Source organism: Silurus aristotelis (genome assembly GCF_946808225.1).
Source record: "Silurus aristotelis genome assembly, chromosome: 2".
Lineage (NCBI taxonomy): Eukaryota > Metazoa > Chordata > Actinopteri > Siluriformes > Siluridae > Silurus > Silurus aristotelis.
Window position 1 is genome coordinate 38,137,854 of NC_139575.1, and position 22,500 is coordinate 38,160,353.

General features: G+C 39.8%; 2 protein-coding genes across 14 annotated transcripts in view; both read left to right on the forward strand.

Moving 5' to 3' along the window:
* rptor (regulatory associated protein of MTOR, complex 1) overlaps positions 1–6,209 on the forward strand; it is a 66,804-nt gene extending 60,595 nt beyond the window's left edge. For all 7 annotated transcript variants that reach the window (XM_083524978.1, XM_083524980.1, XM_083524982.1 and 4 more), the window contains 4 exons: positions 2,979–3,065; positions 3,153–3,269; positions 3,807–3,936; positions 4,164–6,209. In XM_083524978.1, the coding sequence (XP_083381104.1) occupies positions 2,979–3,065; positions 3,153–3,269; positions 3,807–3,936; positions 4,164–4,232 (403 nt within the window). In that variant the 3' untranslated portion in view covers positions 4,233–6,209. The remainder of the gene's footprint in view (positions 1–2,978; positions 3,066–3,152; positions 3,270–3,806; positions 3,937–4,163) is intronic.
* Positions 6,210–6,616: 407 nt separating this feature from the next.
* On the forward strand, positions 6,617–20,579 carry pecam1b (platelet and endothelial cell adhesion molecule 1b). Of its 7 annotated transcripts, none has more exons than XM_083525441.1 (13): positions 6,617–6,764; positions 6,864–6,881; positions 9,296–9,613; positions 10,239–10,520; positions 11,231–11,479; positions 11,571–11,843; positions 12,533–12,814; positions 12,912–13,196; positions 13,292–13,393; positions 16,634–16,690; positions 16,782–16,874; positions 18,710–18,766; positions 20,356–20,579. In XM_083525441.1, exons 1-13 carry the CDS (start codon positions 6,710–6,712, stop codon positions 20,373–20,375), a joined length of 2,091 nt encoding a protein of 696 aa, XP_083381567.1. In that variant the 5' UTR covers positions 6,617–6,709; the 3' UTR covers positions 20,376–20,579. The 7 variants fall into 7 exon arrangements, 6 of the variants coding, with proteins under 6 accessions (XP_083381567.1, XP_083381568.1, XP_083381569.1 ...); XM_083525442.1 differs by having other exon boundaries at positions 9,311–9,613; XM_083525443.1 differs by lacking the exon at positions 16,782–16,874.
* Positions 20,580–22,500: the final 1,921 nt, after the last annotated feature.

Here is a 22,500-nt window from a genome sequence, read left to right on the forward strand (position 1 = left end):
ACACACACACACACACACACACACACACACACACACACACACACACACCATCATATAGTTTAATCTTTTATTCAATTAGAGGAACAAAGGTGACTTTATTTTTTCTAAGAAAAAATGTAATAAAATACAAATTAAAGTGTTTTTATTCTTTCTGTGCTGCCCGGTACCAAATTATCCGCTGCCCGGTACCAAATGATCCACTGTCCGATACCAAATGATCCACTGCCCGGTACCAGTCTGTGGCCCAGTGTTTGGGGCCCTAGGAATAAAATGTGATAAAAATTTTGAGTCACTTCTAAAGCCAATGTGTCATCTATCATGTTTATACACACACACACACACACACACACACACACACACACCACTAACACCAACACACACACACCACTAACACCAACACACACACACACACACACATACCACTAACACCAACACACACACACCACTAACACCAACACACACACACACACACACACACACGTTTTTTTACGTGGTACCATTTTTACAAACTAAAACCTACACTTATATTTATTTATTTAAGGCAGAACTGTGTGTGTGTGTGTGTGTGTGTGTGTGTGTGTGTGTGTGTGTGTGTGTGTGTGTGTGTGTGTGTGTGTGTGTTTGGAGTATTTGTCTGACACACACACACACACCTTGAGAAAACAGAGTGATAAAGCTGTAAAGCACTTCATAAATAATTAATGGTTAATTAGGTGCTGAAGCTCCCTCAGGCTCCACATTTACACATTTACCGTTACCTGTCTCACCTCCTCTACACTCCCTCACCTTTTCTACCTGTCTCACCTCCTCTACACTCCCTCACCTTTTCTACCTGTCTCACCTCCTCTACACTCCCTCACCTTCTCTACCTGTCTCACCTTCTCTACACTCCCTCACCTCCTCTACACTCCCTCACCTCCTCTACCTGTCTCACCTCCTCTACACTCCCTCACCTCCTCTACCTGTCTCACCACCTCTACACTCCCTCACCTTCTCTACCTGTCTCACCTTCTCTACCTGTCTTACCTCCTCTACACTCCCTCACCTCCTCTACACTCTCTCACCTCCTCTACACTCCCTCACCTCCTCTACACTCTCTCACCTCCTCTACCTGTCTCACCTCCTCTACCTGTCTCACCTCCTCTACACTCTCTCACCTTCTCTACACTCTCTCACCTCCTCTACACTCTCTCACCTCCTCTACCTGTCTCACCTCCTCTACACTCTCTCACCTCCTCTACACTCCCTCACCTCCTCTACACTCCCTCACCTCCTCTACACGTCTCACCTCCTCTACCTGTCTCACCTCCTCTACACTCCCTCACCTCCTCTACCTGTCTCACCTCCTCTACACTCCCTCACCTCCTCTACACTCCCTCACCTTCTCTACACGTCTCACCTCCTCTACCTGTCTCACCTCCTCTACACTCCCTCACCTCCTCTACCTGTCTCACCTCCTCTACACTCCCTCACCTCCTCTACACTCCCTCACCTCCTCTACCTGTCTCACCTCCTCTACACTCCCTCACCTCCTCTACACTCCCTCACCTTCTCTACACGTCTCACCTCCTCTACCTGTCTCACCTCCTCTACACTTCCTCACCTTCTCTACCTGTCTCGCCTCCTCAACACTCCTTCACCTCCTCTACCTGTCTCACCTCCTCTATACTCCTTCACCTCCTCTACCTGTCTCACCTCCTCTACCTGTCTCACCTCCTCTACACTTCCTCACCTCCTCTACCTGTCTCACCTCCTCTACCTGTCTCACTTCCTCTACACTCTCTCACCTCCTCTACACTCCCTCACCTCCTCTACCTGTCTCACCTCCTCTACACTCCCTCACCTCCTCTACACTCTCTCACCTTCTCTACCTGTCTCACCTCCTCTACACTCACTCACCTTCTCTACCTGTCTCACCTCCTCTACACTCCCTCACCTCCTCTACACCCCATCACCTCCTCTACACTCCCTCACCTCCTCTACCTGTCTCACCTCCTCTACACTCCCTTACCTCCTCTACACTCCCTCACCTCCTCTACCTGTCTCACCTCCTTTACCCGTCTCACCTCCTCTACACTCCCTCACCTCCTCTACCTGTCTCACCTCCTCTACCTGTCTCACTTCCTCTACACTCTCTCACCTCCTCTACACTCCCTCACCTCCTCTACCTGTCTCACCTCCTCTACCTGTCTCACCTCCTCTACACTCCCTCACCTCCTCTACCTGTCTCACCTCCTCTACCTGTCTCACCTCCTCTACCTGTCTCACCTCCTCTACCTGTCTCACCTCCTCTACACTCCCTCACCTCCTCTACACTCCCTCACCTCCTCTACACTCCCTCACCTCCTCTACACTCTCTCACCTCCTCCTTTTTTCCTGCACATCTGTACATCTCTCACTTTCTCACTCATCCTACCACCTCTCTCTCTCTCTCTCTACTTCATCTCCTTTTTTTCATCCCTGTGCATGTCTTTACCTTTCTTTCTTTCTTTCTTTCTTTCTTTCTTTCTTTCTTTTTTTCTTTCTTTCTTTCTCTCTCTCTCTTTCTCTCTCTTTCTCTCTCTCTCTCTCACACACATTATTTCTCTCTTTTATTCAGTTTGGAAGATTACAACTTTTCACACCGATTCCCTCTATCTGTATTAATCTTTTTTTTTTTACACACGCCCATCTTTGTCTTTTCCCACACTGCAGTCTTTCTCTCTCTCTCTCTCTCTCTCTCTCTCTCTCTCTCTCTCTCTCTCTCTCTCTCTCTCTCTCTCTCTCTCTCTTTGTAAGTATTTAATCTAACACCTATTACTGCACACTGCCAGTGGTGCATTGTGGGTAAAAGTCAGATACAGTGGTCCTGCAGCACCCCCTAGTGGCTGACTGTTGTATATATTATGGCTGTGATTGTAATAAGCAGTAACGTGTGTGTGTGTGTGTGTGTGTGTGTGTGTGTGTGTGTGTGTGTGTGTGTGTGTGTGTGTTTGTAGTCGTGTGATGACATATCGGGAGCACGGAGCGTGGGTGGTGAAGGCTCACCTGCAGAGAGAGACAGACGGACACATCATCAGTGTTAGGTAACACACATGCTTGCACACACACACACACACACACACAAATTCCAACTTCAAAAGACTCTCTAACGTGTCTGTGCGTGTGTGCAGTGTAAATGGAGACGTGCGGTTCTTCGACCCCCGGTTGCCCGACTCCATCAACGTCCTGCAGACGGTAAAGGGACTGACGGCTCTCGACATCCACCCTCAAGCCAACCTGTTTGCCTGGTCAGTCACAAACCACTCCCAGAATTAGTGGGCGTGGTTTATTGCACTACATAGTAAACATACTCATAGACTGTTTCAAACAGGGGCGTGTACATTATATTATGGGCGTGTCCTTTCTTTGAAGGGGTGTGTACATTATCTACGGGCGTGTCCTTTCTTTTAAGGGGTGTGTACATTATCTTGTGGCTGTGTATTTTCATATGAAATAGTTCTGAACTTTATTACAAAAATAAAAACAGTACTGAGTCATGAAAATGTGCTACATTAAATAAACATGAATATAATTACATTAATAAATATTAAGGAAAATAAAAGATGCATTCAAACTGGAACAAAAAGTAACAATCCAAACAAATAAAACAGTTACATGTAAAATTCGCCTGTAGAGGCCGCTCTTGTTCTGTATAACGCAACCTGGAAAAACTATCGGTATGTTATTTTGTTTTGCAACAGTTCCAGCAATAAACTACAGATGCCAATTAATCCTGTACTCTTTCGTGTGCCTGTCCATCTCTCTTTCTCTCTCGCTCTCTGCAGTGGTTCTATGAATCAGTTCATCGCTTTGTATAACTCCAGTGGTGATGTCATCAGTAATATTAAATACTATGACGGCTTCATGGGGCAGAGGATCGGTGCTATCAGCTGCTTAGCGTTCCACCCATACTGGGTAAAACACACACACACACACACACATCCCTCTTTAATGAGGATATATCAGATGATGCTTAAAGGAAGGCCCACTGTGTCTCCGTCTCCTGAGTGGAATCTCTAAGATTCTTAATTACCATGTGGGTGTTTTTATTAGTACAATAACCTCAGATATCACTTTCTCTTTCTCTCTCCATCTGTCTGTCTGTCCGTCCATTGCTGACTTCATCTTTGTCTCCCCTACAGCCGCACTTGGCCGTGGGCAGTAACGACTACTACATGTCCATCTACTCGACGGACAAGAGACTGAGATAACACCGTGACCTCTGACCTCTCGATGTTACGTGCCCTTTGAACGGGCAGGATGCAAAATGACTTCTTGTACATATGCAACTACCACCATGAATGTTTAGTGAAGGCTGCTAAAGTCTCACAGTCACTATTGGAATAACAGCAGTAATAATAGAGTCATTATTATTATTATTATTATTATTTTGGAGTTGTTGATTGTAGACTTGGCTGTGCTGAGCAGTGTGTATATTTAAACTGCAATTCTCAAAACAGATACGTATATTTTACAGAGCCGTAAAGGAGGCAAGGAATCGCCTTTCTTTGGAGTATAAAAATGGGTGGGGCCTAGGGAAGGAGGGGGGAGGGGTGGTGCCCCAGAGGGTGGGGAGGGGAGATGTTGGGCTGGGGGTTACTCTTTACTAATGCATTATATTGAGATAGGGAGTGTTATAAGTGGGTGGAGTTTTGCTGTTAATATATTATGTGAGATTTGGAGTCTGAGGGAAAAGGGGGTGGGGTTTATGAGTGTGACTCTAGAAGTTGATGGAGTCTTATAACAAATGCATTACATGTTAGCAGAAGTTGAAAGAGGGGGTGGAGTCTGGGAGTGGGCAGAGCCTTATAAGAAATGCATTATGTACTGACAGTAGTGGATAAGGGGGCGGAGATTGAAATAGATCACTCTTAGACCCTTTTATGAAAGGGGTGGAGTCTGACAGACCTCAAAGTGTGGAATCACATACTGTTAATGCGATATGAGATTGTATGCCTTTAAAGGGGCGGGGTCTGAGGATCATGTTTTGTGTTTTATAAGCCCCCTGAGTCCAGAAAAGGGGCGGGGTCTGAGATGGAGGTGGGTGGGGTTGTGCCGCTAATGCATTAAAATTTGATCAGTGTAATAAAGAAGGCTTTAATCGCACCATCCTTATGTAGGGAACCTTGTTAAGGAGAAACGACGGCGTTGATGGTTACCATGACAAAGTCAGTGCATGGATACGATGGATTGTTTTTGCTCCGGCCAATCAGGATACGCTTTAGATTAAAGGGTCAGTGTGGAACTTTATAGCCTGTAATACAGGGATCCAACGTTTTCAAGCTTTTTTGTTGTTGTTTTTGTTCAACGTCTTTAACACGTCCTCGTCTTTAACGCTTCCTCTCACTTCCTGTCTCATGAGGGACCAGTTCGAATTATGGAACAGTGTAGAAAATCTAATACACACAATCCAATTTACCGAAATTAAAGTGGAGGTGCGTCATTTTCTAGCGACTCGTAGCAAACATGAATATTTTTGTATTTGCAAAGAGTCGACTCTAATAATTAATTTCTGGATTGTTTAAATTGCTTATGGGCCGTAAAAATTAGCCCCGCCCCCCCAGCCAGAACACACCAGCCCAGTCTGCGCTAGTTTTTTATACGACGTGTCTCTCGAGGAGCTATAAACAGTAGGCCAGGGCAGAGATTAATATTATTGGAAAAGAAAGGGATGTAAGATCATTTTTTTAACCTTGGACCCAGCAGAGGGCGCTACATACCACACACCGCCCCTTTAAAGATAAGGAAGTTGTTCCAGTCTATGGAAGAGGACGTGTTAAAACTACTTTTCTTTTGTGTTCTCTTGTTTATGAGGACATCTTCTTCAGGCTCTGTCCCCACACACACACACACACACGCCTCCTATCATGTCTTAAAAAATGGCAGCCCACGACCATCCAGACTGAATTAAGGAGTTGAAGGGAAGGACTTAGGCCCCTAAGCCTCCTCCTGCCCACTGCAGCGCCCTCTTAAGGAGGGGAGGACTCTCCGATGCACATCCCGTACAACTATCTCGCTTTAAGTTTTAATGTTTTAGATTTGAAATGTAAAAAAAAAAAAAGAGACGCTCGTAGAATGAACCGATGCAATCAGGTGTTCTCTCTGTGACTGTAGACTGCTTTTCGCTGGCTGTGGTTTTTACGACAGGAGATGAAATCGTTGAAATAAAACCAAATACACAAACAAAACCTCTGTAACATCTGCTCGCATTATTTCATTAACGCTTTCCATCTTCTGGGTCTTTCTAAAAAAAATTTTGGGCCTCCCAGTTCACGTGAAGAAAACATTTCATGCAACGTCCACAGACGTCCGATAATTGTGTCCTGCTACGTAATAATTAGAACCAAACTCCAGACGAGGATAAATTTCACTTTGATTCAGAATCAGTAAGCAGAATAAAACGATTGGTCGCTGGCTATGACCTCACACATTTCGGTCACACAAGTGCGTGTTATGATGCAAGAGCGTTTTACCTGCACTGAGCGATGACTTATCAGGGTGTATTAACGTTCTCAGTGTGTGAAAATTCCACTCCGTTCTCCACACTTCCTCAGGAAGCTGCCTTCACTTCCTGTCTAAATTACCCGAGCGAATGTGAGGAGCGATAGCCAGTGCGACTCCTCCCCTGAGTCCGGCTGAATTCACACACACCGTTTCCCACACTCGCTGGTCAGTGTAGCGGTCAGCCATGTGGACCAAACGCTATCCTGAGATCCTTCTCCTGACCTTCATCAGCATCACCTGTAAGGACTCACCTGTAGCTCCAACACTCTGGAATTTCATTCGACTTTCTCTGAATGTAAACTTATTTCTGTCTCTTTCTCTCCGGTGATCTCGGACAGGTACGAGAGCGGAATCAGGTCGGTACGACGTCACGTATTCTTCCTACCTTACACGTGCTGATACGTTACGGTTTCTATAGCAACAGCTCTCAAACAGGGAAATGTACAGAAATGCTCTATTGATGATAAAGGTAATAATTGTAAGAATTTTATATCAGTGGAAGGAGTCTGCGTTTTCAGTGTCGCTGCTTTGTAACGCTCAGAGCTGAAGCTGTAACATCTGCATGTTCTGTTTCATGAAGAGAGCTGGGGACGCTGCTATAATGTAAGCGAAAAAAGGTTGTTTAAAGACATTGCACTTATGTACCTTTTTTTTTTCTTTCTTTAGAGCATAAAGACGTGCTGCTATAAGAAATGAGTTATTATAAGGAAAAAAAAACCCTGTGGTAATAATTCTGCATCACCATTACCCTCGAGTTCTCACATCTGATTGGACGGAAGGCGTGCGTTATTTCTGAATAACATCACTTTTAAAACACAATCGTTGCTCTAGTAACAGCTTTTTCACGTAAGATAAAATAGAGATTTAGCTTTGTGTTGTTGTTTTTTCGTGTGTGATTGTTGATGGAAACGAGGCTGAATATTGAAAGGAAGGAGTCTCCAGTGTCAGAGCTTTGTAATGTTGTAACATTTTCAAGACCAGAGGAGGTTACACTTTTCTGGTTTCTCTCTATAAAAAAAAAAAAAAAAAAAAAAAGCAAGATGTGTTCAGAAAGAGAGGAGTGGTGAAGCCTAAAATCAGGATGAAGCCATTATTTTGGTGCTCACAGCATCTTCAATGTGTTTTCTCAACATCCTATTCTACATTTAGAACAAATTAACTGTTATGATAAGCTTCAATCTTCTGGGAAGATGTTCCACTAGATTTTGTAAAGATTTAGTGGAGATTTATTCAGCTACAAGGATGTGTGTTAGTAAAGTCGGGTACTGATGTAAATGAGGAGGTTAAAATCAGAGTTTACATTCATTATGTTTAATAGGGTTTAGAGCTCTATAGCAGGAGATCTTCCACCAAATCCAACCCATGGAAAGCAGATCTTTATGGTGCTGGTTTTGTGCACAAGGGCTTCATCATGCTGGAACAGTTTCAGGTCTTCTAGTTCAAGTGAAGGGAAAAGTCATGTCGAGTGTGTTTTTATGTAATTATTAAGAGTTTAAAAAGTGTTAAAAGCTTTTACATTTCACTCTCAAATGAAATTTTAAATTGATTAAATAAAAGACGCAAAAAGCTTCTAGGGATAAAGTTATTCATTTAAAACATTCTATATTTTATATGTAATATAACTATATAAGTGTTGAATATTATAATTCTATTTCTGTAAAGCTGCTGTGTGATGAGGTCCATTGTGAAAAATGTTCAACAAACAAAACGCTGATTGGAATTATGTGTTTTATCGAGTGTGTGTGTGAGTGTATGAGAGATTTGAACTCATAAGAAGCTCAGGAAGTGACATCATGACTGATATCAAGAAGTGGCAGGTGGTGATGGAGTTGCTCCTGGAGAAACCGTTTCAGGAGCAAAAATAGTTTTTCAAGAACCAAAAGAGTTTTTTTTTTTTTTTTTTTCCCCTGAACAAATGAACACGTGGCCTCACAATGATTTACAAATCAGAACTTTCACTACCTGATCTTAACTATTACCATTGTGTGTGTGTGTGTGTGTGTGTGTGTGTGTGTGTGTGTGTGTGTGCGCGCGTGCGTGCGTGTGCTAACGACTGGGTCGTGGCTGGAGGTTTAAAATAATTCATGTCCCCTGAGGTCTCCTCGTTGCTCATGTTTACAGGCATCGCTCTCATGAACCGAGACGGAAAGATAGACAGATGCAGATCATCTCTCCATCTCTGTCTCAGTTTATTTGTCTTTCTTCTTTTCATCTAATAAGCTTAGCTAGCAGAACTAGCATCATTCCAATTGCCATTTCTTCATTCGAGATCTTTCCATAACCTGATCAATGCTAATACTCCAATTCACTGTATAATAAAAGACTTACTTCAGATTACCTTCCAGATTATCTTATTAGCAACTCTCCCTTTTGGCAGCTGCTACAATTGGCATCTTGTTTTGCTAGCATCTCACTTCTTTTTATTATTATTATTATTATTTGGTATGGTGATACCCTTGGACGTATTTTCACAATAATAATAGTACTAGCAAAGATTTTGACCTAGCATTGGAGTTACAACTAATTAGCAATAAGAAGAAAAAAAAAAATTAACTGGATGCTAACACACTAGTCTAGCGTAACACCTGCATTGCTAGCATCTGTGCGTCTTCATGATTAGCTGTTTTAAAGCATGTAATTTCACAATAATGAATGAAAATGATAATAAAATCATGATGCTAGTCGCTTGCTAGTCGAGGTTTATAGATAGTAGTGAAACATGATGATGATGCAAGAGTTTTTGTGTGGAAACTTATAATCGCTTCATCAGATCATCTTTCCTCAGAGTTTCTATTAAGAGACGTTACACTTCACATCATACCTGCGAACACGGTGGAGCGAAACTCGGAGCTAAATCTGACCTGCGAGGTCAATGTGGTCTCCAGTGGAGGCAACACACCCGACCTCAAGATCAGCTTCTTTAAAAACTTCAATAAACACGACATAGTATACATAAAAAACACCAGGAGTAACAAAGTGACGTACACCATCGCAAAAGCTCACGCCTCCCACTCGGGCATCTACCAGTGTGACGTGTCAGCGGGGAACCAATACCAGCATAGTTCTGAGGAGAACATTAACGTTACAGGTAACTTTAATGGCCTATTAAACTTCATTAACCCATATTTATGTTTGTATTAGCGATTTGAGAAGTGTGTGTATTATATAAAGGTCTGGGTAAAGACAGAAACGAGCTGTGATTAAAGAGGCAATAAGTAAAATGTTAATACTGTTCTATAGACTGTGGGTGAAAAGGGGAGTTTGTTTTAAAGCTGCAATAAGAACCATTTATACTGCACTATAGACTGTGTGGGGACAGAATGGAGCTGTAATTAAAGAGGGGATAAGTAAGATTTATACTGCACTATAGACTTTTTATTTTACTCTACTGGCTGTTGGCAGGTTTAAACAGGGTCATATTTTAAGGTGTCATAAGTATTTTTAATTGATCCTGATCTATTGGGCATGAGCAGAATGAAAGAAGTCTTTAAAGGTGCAATAAGTAAAATATTTATTACGCTGTATTCATTGCTCAAATTTAGTCTTATGGGGGTCCCCAGTTGTTGTGTAATAAATTTATTTTTTATTTTTTATTTTTTTTTTAAAACTAATCTTGGGAACCCCCTAATTTTTGTCTATATTTTACTTGTCATGGGGGGGTCCTGGATCTCCCCCCCATTCAAGCACTGGCTGTATTGGCATCTGACTTGCAGGTCTGCAAACTCCGGAGTTGGAAGTGGATAAGTTAAAGGTGACTGAAGGTGAGAAGGTGAGGGTCACCTGCAGTGCGAGAGAAGAATCAGGTGTGCTGGAATACACCTTTACAAATGGCTTGAAAGTGATCTACAAAGAAACAAGCAGCAGTGGTGTGGTGCAGAGGTTTCACTCCCTCACGTCTACAGAGACAGCCAAGTTCTCCTGCTCATATTCAATTGTTGTTGGAAACAGAGTTCTGCATTCAAGCGTCAGTAACGAGGTCCACGTGGTTGTGGAAGGTAAGCAAACCATTCGTTATTTGTTTGCTGTGATTGGCCAGGCAGAGTTTCTGTAACACCAGCGTCTGTTCTAATACATGGTCATCTCTGGTGCGTGTGTGTGTGTGTAAATGTGTGACATGGTGGAGTTTTCATTACTGAAATCTCAGTCTCACTACAATGTCTCACTGAAAGCTCAACTCGAGTACAATGAACCAGTAGATGCTCAACTCTAGAACTATGGCTGACAAAAAGTTCACCCTACAACAACGGTAAACTTGGTGCTCGAATCTAGAACAATGGCTCAATAATAGTTTCACTCTAGAACAATCTTTTACTGGATGCTCAGATCTAGAAACATTTTTACTATGAGCTCAAATATAGAACTATGACTCATTAAAGCTCAACTCTTCAACAATCGCTAACTAGATGCTCAAATCAAGAATAATTTCTCATGGGAAGTTTAAAATTAGAACAATTGCACACTAAAAGTTTGACTCTAGAACGGTTTTCCACCAGATGCCTTAAATCTAAAACTGTGGCCCACTAAAAGCTCGAATCTAGAACTGTGGTTTACTAAAAGCTCGAATCTAGAACTATTTTCGTTATAGGTTCAAATCTAGAACTATTCACACTAGATGCTCAAATCTCGAACAATGTCTGAGTAAAAGCTCAGCTTGTTGTGGTATGTGAAGAATAAAACCCTGAGCTGTTTTACTTTCTGAACACAGAGCTGAAATTTACGGCAAAGATCACAATCCTCCCGTCCACGGAAGTCATCGAGGGCGATTCCGTGTACATCACATGTGATGTGGAAGGAATAAACAAAAACTTAAGTATACTCTCACTAAGCAAAGGATCACGTCTCCTCCCGAGAAATTATTCTACTGTCGTTCTTGCAAACGACTCCGGGGTGTACGAGTGCAGAGCCAAAGTGAACAGCGCAGAAAGAAACGCATACAAAAACCTGACTGTTAAAGGTGAGAATCTGATTGGGGAAAAAACTGATTTGGTTTTTTTGCCACATGAACCCAAAGCACAGTAACAGCATGTTATTGTACCATTTTCCAGAACTCTTTTCCACACCGGTGCTGACCATCACCCCGGCCGAGGTGTTCGAGAAAGAGTCGTTTAACGTCACATGTAGAAGCTCTAAAATTGCATCAGAGAGAATTGGACATCATGATGTGAAGTACTTTATCTACAGGTCCAACAAGATGATTAGCTCCGACAATGGCATCTACAAAACCATGGCCAAAAACGAGACCAACGGGAATTACACCTGTACCGCTCAGGTCAATAACACCATCAAATGGAGCCAATGGATCACCTTTACAGCAAAAGGTAGGACTGCAGCCTTCTCTCAAATCTAGCAGGATCCTTCCACAAACTCTCTTCTTAGACAAGTAGTGTCTTTAACAACTCAATCCATTCTAGAACAATCTAGCACAATCTACTTTTTTTCTTTTTTTTTTCTTTTTTTTTTAAAGAAAGCGGGAGAAAAAAAACTGCACCCAAATCTAAAATAATGTCTCGTTAAGGCACAAATCCAAAACAGCATTTCACTACAGAGTGAAAATTCATAGTTCAAGAAATTTCAAGAATTTCATAGTTTGTCTACCAAACTCTGATCTCTAACATCTAGATCTCTAGATGTTAGATATCCAATATATCTAGATGTTAGAGCTAGATCTCTAACATCTCAGAACCTAAACTTAGAATCTGTAAAATCTTAAATCTGGAATATCTCACAATCTACAGCTGTTTTTGTTGTTGTTGTTGTTGTTGTTGTTGTTGTCTTAATGAACGCACAAATCTAGAGTAGTACAATATCAAATGTAGGACTTTATTGCTCCTACAGGTTAATCTCAGAGACTGGTCTAACTAAAACCAAGAACTAGGTTTCTTTGAAAGCACAACTTAAGATTAGAACCCATGTGCTGGTGCAGTGTCTCTTAAATTGGTGAAACTATTTTAGATCATTTTGTGTTTTCGTGGTGGCTGCACTCAGTGTGTTTGTTTTCCTCTTCTAGTTCTCGTCTCCAAACCTACCATCACTGTGCTCAATGAAGTGATCCTGAATAAAACTTTTCGGGTCGAGTGCCGCTCGGACAGAGGGAGTTTGCCCATCAGTTACACACTGAAGCAGAACCACACAACGCTGAGCCACGTCCAGGTGTCTCATCCGTCCCAGAAAGCCGTCTTCACCACCAGCATCCAGTTCGAACAACAAATCTCCGAGTTCAAATGCGAAGCGCAGAACAACGGTGTAAATTCAGCACAGACCAGTGACGTTCTTGGTGCTCAGGTTACGGGTGAGCTAGCACTAACATCCAAACCAGAAACTACCGTCAAATACCTCCAAGCTTGCGTCGATCCGTCTCACGATCTCGCCATGTCCCTTTCTTTTAGTTCCTGTAGGGAAGCCGCATTTGTTTACTGTCCCTGTGGAGCAGGACATCACCGAAAACCAACAACTTCAATTCCTGTGTGTCATCCCAGCAGGAGCTTCTTCACCCATCACCTTTAAGTGGTACAAGGAAAAGAATCTGAGTCCTGTCTACGTCACTACGGTGGATTTAAACCACGCCGAATACACCATTTTGTCTGTGGAGGGCAGCCACAGCGGCTCGTTTTACTGCGCAGCCTTAAACAAAGCGGGGAAAGAGGAAGTGAGCAACCATGTCAATGTCTCAGGTCAGGTCCTTTAAGCTCTTTTTTTTTTTTTAGCACCTTAAACACTTAAAGTACACGCTGTAACACCTGGTCTGTGTTTCCTGTCCCCTGTGCAGTGAGGATGGCCAGGTGGAAGAAAGGCCTGATCACCGGCGTGTGCCTGATGCTCGTGACCGGGATCGTATTCGCCTTCGTGATACGCTACCGTGCTATGCGAGGTAGTGAAAGCTACAGCCCGCCTAGCGTAGCTATTGCCCCCCATGCCTGACCTTCCTTACAACAAAATGCCCCCCTTTCATCCTCTCTCTCTCTGTCACAGGTAAACGAGAGACCATGGTCGAGCTCTCAGTGTGAGTTCGCTTGCTTCTTCGCTTCTCACTTTCTTCAGACGCTAGTCATTGTTAGCCACATGTGCGGCTAGCGGTGTCTTATTGGGGCCTGAATTATGGCTTAGTCCTGTGTTCAATCAGTACGGTACGCTGCGCTATTCAGAGTGCGCTATATATATAGCATCGACTCCAAAATTATTAATCATGAAAACAAATATTCAGTAAATGATACTCGGTACAACTTAGAAGTTTCTTTTTATTTGAAGGTTATCGCCTTGCGCATATTTGGACTAAAAACTAAAAAAAAGCACCGAAATCTTTTTTTATCCAGATTAGCTTTACCCCTGCGAATCAAAATGAAAGTTCTGTAAAATGTATCCTAGCCGTAAGCAGGTTCTGATAAAAACAATTGCAAGCTATCTGAAAGGAACCTATATATTATACCAACATTCTGCTTTTTGGTTCGTCTTAAACAGCGACTAGCAAACTAGCTAGCTGACTAAAATTAGCTAATTATTAGCTGAAACGATACTTTCACACATCATACTTTTCTTTAGCGGTGTCAATAATTTTGGTACAAATCTTCAGTAAATGAAATATTTAAATTCACAGCTCATTGTGTTAAAAACGTTTATAAAACACGCTCATTTTTGCACTTTTTTCCGTGACTCCGGATTCGGCTGCACATCGAGATACACAACACGACGCAGACGTTAAATATTTTTGTAAAGGTGTACGTTTTTGGGTTTTGCACCTCCTAAAGATTTGTGTAGAAAAAAATAAACTAAATGTTCTTTATGTTCCTCAACGGTTTCTCAGAAGGCCTGCGAAACCTAAATACGGCGATGACTTGGTCATCTGAAACCCATGACTCCGAGCTTTATAGCGCTGCAAAACTCCTCAAGGTAGCCCATTATATTTGCGTCCTACATTGTCTTCCTTCACCTCCATGTGTCCATCATTAACCCAACCATCACAACATCCTACGTCCTACATTCTGGATCACCGAAATAGAGCACGGCTAAGCTTTGCTACGTGGCTGCTAGCATTAGCTATGGCTTCAGCTCAGCTTTACTTGAACTGCTAGAGTTTCATTGGACGATTCAAATCCCAAAATCTTATTCCAGATGGAGCGTCGCACTTTTACACCAAGAGGATAGGAAGGACTGAGATGAACCAGAGGTCACTTCCTGCTAGCAAGATCGAGGAAAGCATCTAAACATGGACCATGAACGAGGGGGTGGTCAGAATAGCGCTAAACTCAGGGTCAAAAATTTTACCGAAACTTTTCACGGAAAATAAAGGAGGAAATTTCGCAATGAAGAACGAGGAATACGATCTACACTTCTACTTCTCTTTAAAGCGACTGAACCCTGATCATGGACAGGCTCCTGGTTACGTTTACTACCTGGTTTTAAAGCAGTATTTGTACTTCTTTTCTATTACTTTATGATATTTCCGTCTTTTTCTTCTTTTTTATTAATTTTTTTTTTTTTTCGCAGTTTTCCAGTCTAGAAATTTATATTAGCATAATTAATGCTAATTCACGTGCACACTTTATTTACAGGCACATCATTTTTCTTTTCTCTTAATTATTTTTATTGCACTTTTCTTTTTGATTACATATGTGAATGTTTTGTATAAAAAAAACACGTGTGTACAGAAAAAATAGTATAATATCATCACTCTAATATAAATAAATGAATAAATAAATAAATAATGTCTTATTTTTTTGGAAAAACTGGTCATCATTGCCTTTGTCGCTTCATATGTTGTTACATGCATTATGGTTCTGCATTAGGATGATTATTAGCTTTAATTCATGTGTTCTGGAAGCTTAATTAAGTTATTAATATGGCGAACTTTCCATCAGAAAATCGTAAATGTTTTGTAAATATTGCAAAAAATATATTGGAATTATTTGAAATGAAAGTGAGAATGACAAAACTTTTTACAAGGAACAAAATGTTAGGGTGCCGATACTTTTGCTTATGGTCCTCATTTCTGTCCTAATTTTGGTTAATGAATTCCACAGGTGGAGGAAATGTGCTGATTGCTGCTAAGTGGAGGCGCCACAGAGCAAAAAACATTTACTTCCTGTTTAGGCTCCTGTTACTCTCCAGAGTTGTGCTGTGCTGTAGACTCAGATTTCATACAACATTCCACTAATTACTCTAGAACCCTGAAGTTGTTACTCTAGAACTCTATGATGTTTACCTAGAGGTTCATAACCTGCTCTGTTAACATTCTAAATGCTGCACTTTTTCTAGATTGCTGATATTCTTTGTTCCTTATTAGTGCTATAGAACTGCACTGGTCTAGATTGTTGTACTTTTTATAATATTAATAAAAATATTATATCATAATTATTAGATTAGATTTTAGATCATGATTAGCTTTAATAATTAGATCTACATTTTACAAAGCAGATTTAACACCTGGGTTATTACAGAACTCAAGTACTATGATAATACACAACATTTATTTTATAAATTCTTAATTAATACATTTAAGTGCTTTATATAAAAGTTTGTTATAATTAAAAATGTCCCATGATCAGACATATACAATTCTCTGTTGTTATTCTGGAATCAAATATTTCACCTTATTCTGCACTTCTGTCCCGCTTTTTTGAGACCTCAAGCTTTTTTCTAGACCTGAGTCAAACCGCTGTTCTATGTGTTTCCCCTCTGTGTTTTCAACAGTTGTTGTAGAACTCTGCATTTCTAGACATGAGTGTTATTCTGTATTTATATTATTTTATATCTGTGATATATAAAAGTTTGTTAGTGCAAATTATGGTATGAGTCGGGATTTTACCGACTCTTACCATCTTTAAAACTTTACAAACTAAGATCCTGAAACACCAACACTCTAGAACTCTCTATTTATACACTTGTACACAATTTATTTAGGATCTAGAACCTAAAGATCCTCCCCACCCACCCCAGATTAAATAAATGTGTTTAGGTACTGAGAATCTAGAACCACACCGAAAGGAAATGTTGCTTGTGCTGTAATAGAGTAGACCTGGGGTTTTTTTTCTGGAGAGTTCTTGATACTTGTAGTTGCTGATGTTTGTTTGTTATAACAGACTGCTGATATGTTTGATGTTGTGTGTTTTTGTAGTTAAAGTGGCCAGCAGTAACGGAGCAGGGATCTGGAGCGTGAGGCCGCCGGTTTTAGGTGAGTAACTTTTCCAGAGACCAGCGACCCACATGTACATATCTACAGCGTGACTGCAAGACACAGAGGTGTGTGAACGATTCTCTGACAGACAGCAGTGAGGTAGTGGATGTAGATGAACCCGAGGAGCCGAACGTGGAGTACACAGAGGTGCTGCATCCTCAGAACTCTGATCCTGCACGAGGTAAACCAACTGCTTTATTCAGGAATAATATCTTTCCAGAAAGGACAAAACTAAACAAAAAAAAATGAAGCTACAAAAAACTGAAAGTCAATTTAGCGTCAGAATTATTATTATAATTATTATTATTATTATTATTATTATTATTATTATTATTATTATTTTATTATTATTGCCATTTATCATGCCTGATTTATCAAAGAGGATAAAATGTTAATGTCCTTTGTTTCGTTTTTGAGTAAAATTGCACCAATTAATGAACTTTTTTTCAAACTCAAGTGTATTATGTATTCTGGAATAATGTGGGCGGGGCTAACTGCAAATCTGATCTGCTTAGAACATTGATTTTTGTTTGTTTTGGTTGAAATTACAACTTTACAAAACACTTCATAAATAAGGGTCGTACACTTGTATAGTGACACGAATCATGTGGATGCACACAAAACTCCATAAAAGGTTGAAAAAATGTTTTAAATAAAAATCAACTACTTTTGCTCTAAATTCAAAAATTTTTTAATAATTTATAGAATTTTGTTTCAAATCATTTGTGTTTCTTTCAGTAGCATTTAGAATCACAAGTATCTCATCACTGTGAGTAAATGAACTCTCTTGGTCTTCTCACTTCCTCGGTTTAACCCTCGAGTGGAACGTTGAGGAATCTCCAAAAAGCCCCCAGTGTTTTTTTCCGCTCTTCTGGTCCTGTACCTGGTTTATTTTTCGATCTTTTCTCATGTATATGAGCTGAAATCTTCCCGCTCTTCCCTCCATCTCTTTCTCAAACCCCTTTGAAGGTTTAGTCATCTCCATCTCCGTCTCTGATCATCCACTTCCTGTGGGATCTCAGACTAGTTTGAGGTTTTTTTAATAGCAGTGGCATCTTTCTTCGTATAAACAGGAAGGGTTGAGCTAATTACTTCCGCAGATTCCTCATGCCCTGAATAACTGCCTCCACCTTCGTACGCAACACAGTCATCGCTCTTATCACTGATCCTTTCATCTGAATAATCCCACCGCTGCTGTTTACACTCTTCCACATCACACCACTTTCTTTCTGTATTATTGTCTCAGAGATGTGACATGTTGGATTATTACCCCAAATATCTTCTATAGAGTCCATTTATAAAGCAACACAAAACTCTAGAATAACTCTAGAATAATTTATATACTAAAACTGTAAAAAAAAAAAATTACGTCCACAAAACATTAGACAGGTTTATTAGTATAATAAGTTACTACTTACTTACTATAACTTTAGAGTTATTCATTGTTTTAGTTCACAAAAAGTGTTTTATATCAACACAAACCGGATGGATGGATGGATGGATGGATGGATGGATGGATGGATGGATGGATGGATGGATGAATGGAGAATAAAGATGTTGAATATACAGTAATAAAACAAAGAAAAATATTGTTTGATTTAAAATAATATATGAAATAATAAATATGAAGGAAATCTCTCTCTCTCTCTCTCTCTCTCTCTCTCTCTGTGTCTCTCTCTCTCTGTGTCTCTCTCTCTCTGCCTCTCTCTCACTCTCTCTCTCTCTCTGCCTCACTCTCTCTCTCTCTCTCTCTCTCTCTCCCTCACTCTCTCTCTCTCTGTCTCTCTCTGTCTCTCTGTCTCTCTCTCTCTCTCTCTCTCTCTCTCTCTCTCTCTCTCTCTCTCTCTCTCTCTCTCTGTCTCTCTCTGTCTCTCTCTCTCTGTCTCTCTCTCTCTGTCTCTCTCTCTCTCTCTGTCTCTCTCTGTCTCTCTCTGTCTCTCTCTCTCTGTCTCTCTCTCTCTGTCTCTCTCTCTCTGTCTCTCTCTCTCTCTCTCTCTCTCTCTCTCTGTCTCTCAGTTCCATTGAGGAAGGGCACAGATACGGTGTACAGTGAGGTTCAGAGCACTTCAGCAGGTAAATAATAATTATAATTTTAATAATAAAATAATTATTATAATAATAATAATAGAATAATGGTGATAATAATAATAATAATAATATATAATAATAGTATAATCATAATCATAATATGTTTGGAGGGAAACATTCAACGCACATCTGTACAGCTGCTCAAGTTTAGTATAAAAGAAGGAAATAAAAAAACAGATGTTTTTGAGCCAAAACTCTGAGGCCTGAAATGCTGCAGGACTGCAGTGAAATAATGTGTGTGTCAGGTGTCCACTTCCTGTCTCTGTTCTCTGGAATGTCCTGTTTGGTACATGACACATTTTTCATCACGTTTTTGTTTTTGTTTTGTTTTTTCAGTTAATCAGACGAAAGGATTTTACTCAGGGACACAAAACACAAAATCAAGTTTTTATATATATTTTCAAAACTAATGTAGACTTTAAAATAATAATAATAATTATATATATATAATATATTATCATACCAATTACTGAAATGAGATTCTTAATCTAGAATGTAATTTAAGTTGTTTTTTTATTTTTAAATACATACATTTATTTAATTTTCTTAATATAAATAATGTAATAATTAAATAAATGGGTTTAAAAATATATTAATTGTAATGTGTGTCAAGTTCACATCGAATGAGAAGGAGAAAATATATTTTTATAGTTTTTAATATATATTTTAGTACCTGGTTTTTTTAATGTACATTTTGTATATTTATCCGTTTATAGTTACCTTGAACGTGGTTTACTGCACCTGTACTCTGTGCTGCAGCTCTGCTTCAGATCCTCTGGAGGAGAAATAAAGGAGGAATAAATGGAAAAATATAGAAGAAGGGAAAAAACCTTCATATCTCAGATGAGTGTAATAGGAAGGGTGGATTACACTCGTGAGTAATTCATGAAAACGACTCATTACATACAGACTCTCTGTGGGACAGTGATTAAAATACGTCTCTCTCGCGTTCAGTGTGTGTGTGTGTGTGTGTGTGTGTGTGTGTGTGTGTGTGTGTGTGTGTGTGTGTGTGTGTGTGTGTGTGTCCATGAAGAGGGAAAAAACGGTCAAAGTTTCCAGATCAGGAACAAAGAACCAGGGCCGTGGTTTCCTTCCCTTTTCTTTTCAATACAAATGAATGCCTAAGCACATCGCTACTGTAACAAAAAATACTGAAAAGTCAGCATTAATACAGTCAGAACTTCAATACTGGGATGGAAATGCGGGTCACAAAACTCTTTCCAAAAAATGTAAATATATAAATACTGTAAAAAAATAAAACAATTAAAAAAAAGCTAAATTTCTTATGTAATAACGTTTATAGCCACTAGGTGGTGCTGTTCTGTCCGTTTATGTCAAGGCCTCATCATCGCAAAATACTGGGATTTAAATTCTGATTTTACAGTAATCCAGAATTTAGAGATTTGACTCTAAATAATCCAAAATTTAGAGATTTGACTCTAAATAATCCAGAATTTAGAGATCTGACTCTAAATTTATCCAGAATTTAGAGATCTCAGTGAGATATTCAGGGTTTAATTATTTCACACTCTAAAATGTCTTGTGTTTGTGTTATGATTTGTTGTGTTTCCCAGAATTCCATGACGAATTCTGAACTGAGTCAGTGGAAAGAGAGAGATCTTCATCTCACCATACTACATTCCTCCCAGTTCTTCTGCACCATGAAAACCTCCTTCTACAAAGACAACTGGATCATTCAGTTTAATTTTTTTAGTTTATATGTGCAGGTACTACAGTTGTGTTCACACATTGGTGATGGTTTTATCAGCAGTAACTTTATTAAAGAGAATGAAACCTCTTTTGTCTTGTGTTTTGACTTCTTACATCTTTACCTCTGACTGTTACAAAACTCTGACCCTGAAGACTCAGAAAAGTTTATTCATTCTTTATTTGTGGACTATCTGCTGTAAAAGTGTTATGCATGTGAAATACTGTCAAAGCTGCTAATACAGAGAATTATTCTAATAATAATAATAATTATTATTATTATTATAATGTTTGTAGAATAACCAGCTATATGTTGAGTTCTGCAGATGTTTCATGTATAGACGATTTGATTTGCTTAACAATTAAAATTTGTACAAATATATACTATTATATAAATATTATAAAATACTGTATAAATAAACACAGCTACGTGTTTCCAGGATTCTGGATTTAAATTTTAACCAAACACAGGAACATGAGCGGAATGTGAGCGGACGGGTCAATCTGGCGGTTATCCAGCAGAGGGCAGCATTTACTCAAAATAATCCTAATTGAGCTTTTCGTTTAGTGATTTACTGCTGTAATGAGCAGTAGTTCTGCCATCTAGAGGACACACACACACACATACACACACACACACACACACACACACACTGCTGGCAATCGTTCAGCTGCATGTAGGTGTACGAACTCTACATCATATTAAGATGAGATTTTGATCGGACAAGATAAGTATTGGCACCCTTCACTCACACGTTATGCAAAAAATTATCATAAATGCATTAAAAAACTACAGAAATTTAGCATGCAAGGAGACAAAGACAGGCTTTATTTTTTATTTATTTATATTATTTTTTAATTATTGTGTATTTTGTATTATTGTTTTATTATTTAAAATACTATTATTTATCTGGATACGTTTTTTAATCATTCTTCTTCTTCTTCTTCTTCTTCTTCTTCTTCTTTAATTTTTGCTTCACTCCATGTCTTGGTTTAATAATCAGAATCAGTATGTGGTTTGTTGTGCTGATGGTTGTTTTCTTTGTCATTGGTGATGAAGCTGGTTGTCCTCAAGCATTTAGATTAATCATTATAATGAAAATCCTCAGGAGACAAGTGACGAAAAGACAAAAAGACCATCGATGTTTGAGTCTCAGAGTTTCTCAGGGCGCTTGTAATCTAAAGATGGATGAGGAACAGAACGATCCTAAATCAGTATCTATATTTTGATGCTTCTGCTGTTGTATGAAGATTATCGGCTCTCACATGAACATATCTACATTAAATAATCTTTATTTATTGGGGTTTATTTAATCTCTTCTTCGTCATGTCTCCGTTTGTTATTAATATATCTCAGGATCGCTGTGTCAAAAAGAGAAGAACTGTACTGTATAGGGTGGTCCACTAGGGGGCCTCGGCTCCTCCTCTTCCTCCTCTTCTTCCTGGCCCTGTTTCAGACACACAGTGTACTCTGGTCTGATGTTGACCCAGACACGGGTGTGACCTGGACTTTGCTTTGAGTCGTTATCAGGTTTTACACCGCGTCCACGAGGCCACGATTGTGTGACGCCGGCTGAACTTTGCCCACTGCAGCAGCTACGACGTTTCCGTTTCAGACGATGGTGTGACCAACATGGTGACGTTTCTGCACTTTGGCTGTCGTGGTGCACAATTTTCCAACTGCAGCCTCAATAAAGTCCAGCTCATTTTTAATAAAGAAAATTTACAGTATTTTAGTTTTAAAGATTTGTGTTTTATTAATGCCATCATATGTGCAGACACACAGAAGAATCGTTTCTCTTCTCGCTCATCAAGTGTTTTCATCGTCAATGCCGGACTGAGAGTTTGTATATTCAGTCAGTGCGAATAGAACAGATTTTCGAGGAGGTAAAAGCAGTGAACTGGTAATAAATAGACGTAAATATAAGCCGAGTGAATGAAAATTCCAAAAGTCAGTTTTTTTTCCTGGAAGTAACACATGTACTGTGTTTCAGAACTTTGAGAAGAAACAA

Coding starts and splice junctions, on each gene's coding strand:
- pecam1b (XM_083525441.1), top strand. CDS start 6,710: ATGTGGACCAAACGCTATCCTGAGATCCTTCTCCTGACCTTCATCAGC. Junction 9,614..10,238: donor GGAGAACATTAACGTTACAG/GTAACTTTAATG, acceptor TCTGACTTGCAG/GTCTGCAAACTCCGGAGTTG. Junction 11,480..11,570: donor CAAAAACCTGACTGTTAAAG/GTGAGAATCTGA, acceptor ACCATTTTCCAG/AACTCTTTTCCACACCGGTG.